This window comes from Vicia villosa, linkage group LG3 (genome assembly GCF_029867415.1).
Source record: "Vicia villosa cultivar HV-30 ecotype Madison, WI linkage group LG3, Vvil1.0, whole genome shotgun sequence".
Taxonomy (NCBI): Eukaryota; Viridiplantae; Streptophyta; class Magnoliopsida; order Fabales; family Fabaceae; genus Vicia; species Vicia villosa.
The window spans coordinates 9,764,962-9,771,425 of NC_081182.1; the positions used below are offsets into that span (position 1 = coordinate 9,764,962).

General features: G+C 37.6%; 1 protein-coding gene across 1 annotated transcript; it reads right to left on the bottom strand.

The window, feature by feature from the left end:
- Nucleotides 1-473: 473 nt before the first annotated feature.
- LOC131657518 (uncharacterized) lies at nucleotides 474-1,055 on the bottom strand. The gene has a single exon (XM_058926907.1). The coding sequence runs from the start codon at nucleotides 1,053-1,055 to the stop codon at nucleotides 474-476; it is 582 nt and encodes a 193-aa protein (XP_058782890.1).
- Between the last annotated feature and the right edge of the window lie 5,409 nt (nucleotides 1,056-6,464).

Genomic DNA, 6,464 nt, shown 5'->3' on the forward strand with positions numbered 1-6,464 from the left:
ATTTACTAATCAATTAATCAATTTAATAATAATGAATTGATATGTCAATTTTTTTTTGGAGAAGAACGTGGGTTAAAGAAAGGAGTATAAGTGGTTGAAATAAAATAGGGAATATAGAATGGGAGTGTAAGTAGTTGAGATAAAAAAGGAAATATAGAATGGCTCCATTAAATAATAAATTAATTAATTTAGATAGTTTTTTGATAAAATAACGTCTTAAAATTTTCAAATTTTTAATAAAACATTTTTAATATTATCAAAATTTTAAATTGTTACTTACATTAAATATATAATATTTTTTAATATCAAAGTTTTTTTTAAATATGTTGTTAAAAGTAATTAAGTTAAGAATATCAAAATTTTAAATTTTTTTTTTGGAAGAATAAGAAATTATATATATAATTCCAAAAAACAGTTATCTACAAAGCGGCCCATAGGGTCCAGCTCAAAACACTATCTATACCCTAACCAACTCAAAGAAGAAAAGGAGCTATCTTTCCTCTAAGCTTTGGTTTATTCCATATTCTTTGCACTATTCTATCTATAATTTCTTTAGCAATTCTTCTATGCCTATCCCTATCTTTATCATCATCCTTAAACACCAAACTATTCCTATACAGCCAACAAGCATGAACAGTTTCAGCCAAGGCAGTCTTGAGAAGGTTCGATTTCCACCCCTTGTGATTACACCTGTGTATCATCCACTTCAGCTCATGTTCCCATCCACCTGTACCATGATCTTCCTGCAACCAAGGCAAAACCTCTTGCCAAATGCTCTTGGTCCTATCACACAGAAAAAATAGGTGGTTCAAGTCCTCATTTCCAGTACACATCACACAGCTATTATTATCAAGGATAGCAAACTTCATAAGCCTAGTTTTTGTGGCAATTCGACCAAGACAAACCATCCACAATGTGAAGATTGCCCTAGGTCTTGCAGCATTGTCAAAAAACAGTCTCTTCCAAGGCACATCCTGGCTATTGTTGAGAAGCTTTCTGTAGATGATCCTCTTGCAAAACTTGTTCTCAGTCAGCATTCTATTCCACTCATCCATATGGCTAACATCATCCCTTTGGTTCAGAATTGCTCTTAACATCCAAGAGCAGCTAGGCTTGATCTGGACCTCCATCACATTGCCATCTTTTATGTAATATGTATGGACCCACCTGATCTACAAGCTATCTCTTTCTCTGCACAGATCCCAAAGGAGTTTACTCATGCATGCTTTGTTCCATCTACTTAAATCAATGACATTTAGACCACTAAGGTTCTTAGGCTCACAGATTTTGCTCCAAGCTACAGGGGCTCTCCTGGATGTTAGAACAAGATTTGTTCTTATCAATTATCTTAGTTTTGATGATAACAATAATATGAATTTTGCTTAAGATAATATGGTACTCTAATCCAATGCAATTTCCCTTTCAGGAAATATATAAAGAGTACGCATAATTCAGCGCTCAGAAGTTGTATCTCAAATGGTTCAGCATGCAACATCAGAACATGGTCTGGCAAGACATCAGAAGATGGTCGAAGCAGAATCAGAACATGGGTCTATGGAAGCATCAGAAGAACATGAGATCAGAAGCACTGAAGATCAGAAGATGGTATCACGCTCAGAAGCACTTCAAGGTCAGAAGATTAGAAGATGCTATGCACCAAGCTGTTTTGACTCTGATGATATTCAAACGCAGTATTCACAAACATCAGATCAGAAGGAAGTACAGGTGGCAGACTACGCTGACTGACAAAAGGAACGTTAAAAGCTACTAAAGGCTACGTCAGTAGACACAACGTGAACAAGGCTCGAGGTAGTTGACAAAAGCGTATAACATTAAGTGCATTGCTGTACGGAACACGCAAAGCATTAAATGCATTCAACGGTCATCTTCTCAACGCCTATAAATATGAAGTTCTGATGAGAAGCAAGGTTAACGATTCTGCACCAAAACAACTTATATAAAACTTGCTGAAACGCTGTTCAAATCCAAACTCAGAATCTTCATCTTCATCAAAGCTCACTACATTGCTGTTGTAATATTTTAGTGAGATTAAGCTTAAACGTTAAGAGAAATATCACAGTTGTGATTATCGCTTTTAAGAAGCATTTGTAAACTCTTGAATAGATTACATTAAGTTGTAAGGAACTAGAGTGATCAGTGTGATCAGTATACTCTAGGAAGTCTTAGCAGTTGGCTGAGCAGTTTGTAACTAGAGTGATCGTGTTGATCAGAATACTCTAGGGAAGTCTTAGGAGTGAACTAAGCCTAGAGTGATCGTGTTGATCAGTAGACTCTAGAAAAGTCTTAGAGGGTATCTAAGCAGTTGTTCCTGGAGTGATCAGTGTGTGATCAGAAGACTCTGGAAGACTTAGTTGCGGACTAAGTGGAAAACCATTGTAATCCGTGCGATTAGTGGATTAAATCCTCAGTTGAGGTAAATCATCTCTGCGGGGGTGGACTGGAGTAGCTTCGTTAACAGCGAACCAGGATAAAAATAATTGTGCAATTTATTTTTATCGTCCAAGATTTAAAGTCACACTTATTCAATCCCCCCCCCCCCCTTTCTAAGTGTTTTTCTATCCTTCAATTGGCATCAGAGCGCCGGTTCTAAGGTGCAAGCACTTAACCGTGTTTAGAAAAGATTCAGGAAGAGAAAAACGCTTCATTTAAAAGATGGTTGATGAAAGTGGAAAGTCTACATCTACACCTGCATCTACATCTGGCTCTGCTGAGCAATACAACGGAAACAATGGTTATACTAGACCGCCGGTATTTGATGGTGAAAACTTTGAATACTGGAAAGATAAACTGGAAAGTTATTTTCTGGGTCTAGATGGTGATCTATGGGATCTTCTAATGGATGGTTACAAACATCCAGTAAATGCCAGTGGCGTGAAGCTGTCAAGGCAAGAAATGAATGATGATCAAAAGAAGCTTTTCAGGAATCATCATAAATGTAGAACTGTTTTGCTGAATGCTATCTCTCATGCTGAGTATGAGAAGATATCTAACAGGGAAACGGCCTATGACATATATGAGTCCTTGAAAATGACTCATGAAGGAAATGCTCAAGTCAAGGAGACAAAAGCTCTTGCCTTAATCCAGAAGTATGAAGCCTTCAAGATGGAGGATGATGAAGACATTGAAAAGATGTTTTCGAGATTTCAAACTCTGACTGCTGGATTGAGAATTCTTGACAAAGGATACACCAAGGCTGATCATGTGAAGAAGATCATCAGAAGCTTACCCAGAAGATGGGGTCCTATGGTTACTGCATTCAAGATTGCAAAGAATCTGAATGAAGTTTCTCTGGAAGAGCTGATCAGTGCCTTGAGAAGTCATGAAATTGAGCTGGATGCAAATGAGCCTCAAAAGAAAGGTAAGTCTATTGCATTAAAATCTAATATCAAGAAATGCACTAACGCTTTTCAGGCCAAAGAAGAAGATCCTGAAGAATCAGAATCTGAAGAATCAGAATCTGAAGAAGAAGATCAACTCTGGAAGACCAAGCAAAGGAAGTTCAGAGGCTTCAGAAGTTCAAGGAAATTTGAACGTGGAGAATCTTCTGATGAAAGAAGATTTGACAAGAAGAAGGTCATGTGCTATGAATGCAATGAGCCTGGACACTACAAGAATGAATGTCCAAATCTTTAGAAGGAAAGTCCCAAGAAAAAGTTTCATAAGAAGAAAGGTCTTATGGCAACCTGGGATGAGTCAGAAGATGATTCAGAAGATGAGCAGGCCAACTGTGCGCTGATGGCGACAGAAGATGACGGATCAGAATCTACATCAGAATCAGATTCTGAAGAGGTATTTTCTGAACTTACTAGAGATGAGTTAGTTTCCGGTCTAACTGAACTTCTGGAACTCAAGTCTCAGATTAGTCTCAAATACAAAAAGCTGAAAAAGCAATTTGAATTTGAAACAAAGAAGCTTGAGTTGGAGAATTCTGAATTAAAAGAAAAACTTTTAAAATTATCCAATAATGTTGGATCTCCTTCTGATTCAGAAAAATCCACTCCTAGTCTAAACCATATTCTGAAAGAATATGATTTAAGTTTCAGGAAGTTCTTATCTAGAAGTATTGGCAGAAGTCAGCTAGCTTCTATGATATATGCCGTATCTGGAAACAAAAGAGTTGGCATTGGTTTTGAGGGTGAAACCCCATACAAACTTGAACCTGTTGATGAAATGAAAATTACATACAAGCCATTGTATGATCAGTTCAAGTATGGCCGCTCTCATGATATTAGGCACACTTCACATGCACAAAGTTTTCACATAACACACACACAGAAGCATGTGACACAACCTAGGAAATATCATGAAACTCACATTAAAAATTATCATGCTGTTCCTCCTATTGCTTATAATGTTAAACCCAAGTTCAATCAGAACTTGAGAAAATCTAACAAGAAAGGACCCAAGAAAATGTGGGTACCTAAGGATAAGATTATTCCTATTGCAGATATCCTTGGCTGCAAGAAGGACAAAGCACAACATGTCATGGTACCTGGACTCTGGATGCTCACGACACATGACAGGAAGAAGGTCTATGTTCCAAGACCTGGTGCTTAAGTCTGGAGGAGAAGTCAAGTTTGGAGGAGATCAGAAGGGCAAGATAATTGGCTCTGGAACTATAAAGTCTGGTAACTCTCCTTCCATTTCTAATGTACTTCTTGTTGAAGGATTAACTCATAACCTCTTATCTATCAGTCAATTGAGTGACAATGGTTATGATATAATCTTTAATCAAAAGTCTTGCAAGGCTGTAAATCAGAAGGATGGCTCAATCCTATTTACAGGCAAGAGGAAGAACAACATTTATAAGACAGATCTGCAAGATCTTATGAGTCAGAAGGTGACCTGTCTTATGTCTGTTTCTGAAGAGCAGTGGGTCTGGCACAGAAGATTAGGTCATGCTAGTTTGAGAAAGATTTCTCAGATTAACAAACTGAATCTGGTCAGAGGACTCCCTAATCTGAAATTCAAATCAGATGCTCTTTGTGAAGCATGTCAGAAGGGCAAGTTCTCCAAACCTGCATTCAAGTCTAAGAATGTTGTTTCTACCTCAAGGCCATTAGAACTCTTGCACATTGATCTGTTTGGACCAGTCAAAACAGCATCTGTCAGAGGAAAGAAATATGGATTAGTCATCGTAGATGATTATAGCCGCTGGACTTGGGTAAAATTCTTAAAACACAAGGATGAGACTCATTCAGTGTTCTTTGATTTCTGCATTCAGATTCAATCTGAAAAAGAGTGTAAAATCATAAAGGTCAGAAGTGATCATGGTGGTGAATTTGAGAACAGATCCTTTGAAGAATTCTTCAAAGAAAATGGTATTGCCCATGATTTCTCTTGTCCTAGAACTCCACAGCAAAATGGGGTTGTAGAGCGAAAGAATAGGACTCTGCAAGAAATGGCCAGAACCATGATCAATGAAACCAATATGGCTAAGCATTTCTGGGCAGAAGCAATAAACACTGCATGCTATATTCAGAATAGAATCTCTATCAGACCTATTCTAAATAAGACTCCTTATGAATTGTGGAAGAATAGAAAGCCCAACATTTCATATTTCCATCCTTTTGGATGTGTATGCTTTATTCTGAACACTAAAGATCATCTTGGTAAGTTTGATTCCAAAGCTCAAAAGTGTTTCCTTCTTGGATATTCTGAACGCTCAAAAGGCTACAGAGTATACAATACTGAAACATTGGTTGTAGAAGAATCAATCAATATCAGGTTTGATGATAAGCTTGGTTCTGAAAAACCAAAGCAGTTTGATAATTTTGCAGATTGTGATATTGATACATCAGAAGTTGTTGAGCCAAGAAGCAACGCATCAGAAGCAGAGCTCCTCAGAAGCAAAGAACCAGAAGATCAAGTATCAGCTTCTCTGGAGGATCTAAGCATTTCTGAAGAACCATCTGTCAGAAGATCATTCAGACTTATCTCTGGTCATTCAGAAGATGTCATTCTTGGAAAGAAGGATGATCCAATCAGAACAAGAGCATTCCTTAAGAACAATGCAGATTGTCAATTGGGTCTTGTATCTTTGATCGAGCCAACTTCTGTTGATCATGCTCTAGAAGATCCAGACTGGATAATTGCTATGCAAGAAGAACTGAATCAGTTTACAAGGAATGATGTTTGGGATCTTGTTCCTAGACCAGATGGATTCAATATAATCGGCATAAATTGGGTCTTCAGAAGCAAGCTCAGAATGAGAAGATGAGAAATTCTTACTGTCTAAGATGATTCAGAATCTCTCTAAAAGCAAAACAGCTGTAACTGGCTATCCAGATGGTAAACACGTGTTCACTATTCCTGGACAAGCGTGCGTGCAGTTGAGGGGACGTCTACTTAGGTAACTGTGCAAATCACGTCTTTTGTCATTATTATCTCTCCTCATGTCACGTAACATTAAATGCTTTTCATCATTTACTCTCTTTCAGTTT

What these genes read in the sequence shown, in the direction of transcription:
- LOC131657518 (XM_058926907.1), bottom strand. Translation starts at nt 1,055, where the DNA reads ATGGATGAGTGGAATAGAATGCTGACTGAGAACAAGTTTTGCAAGAGG.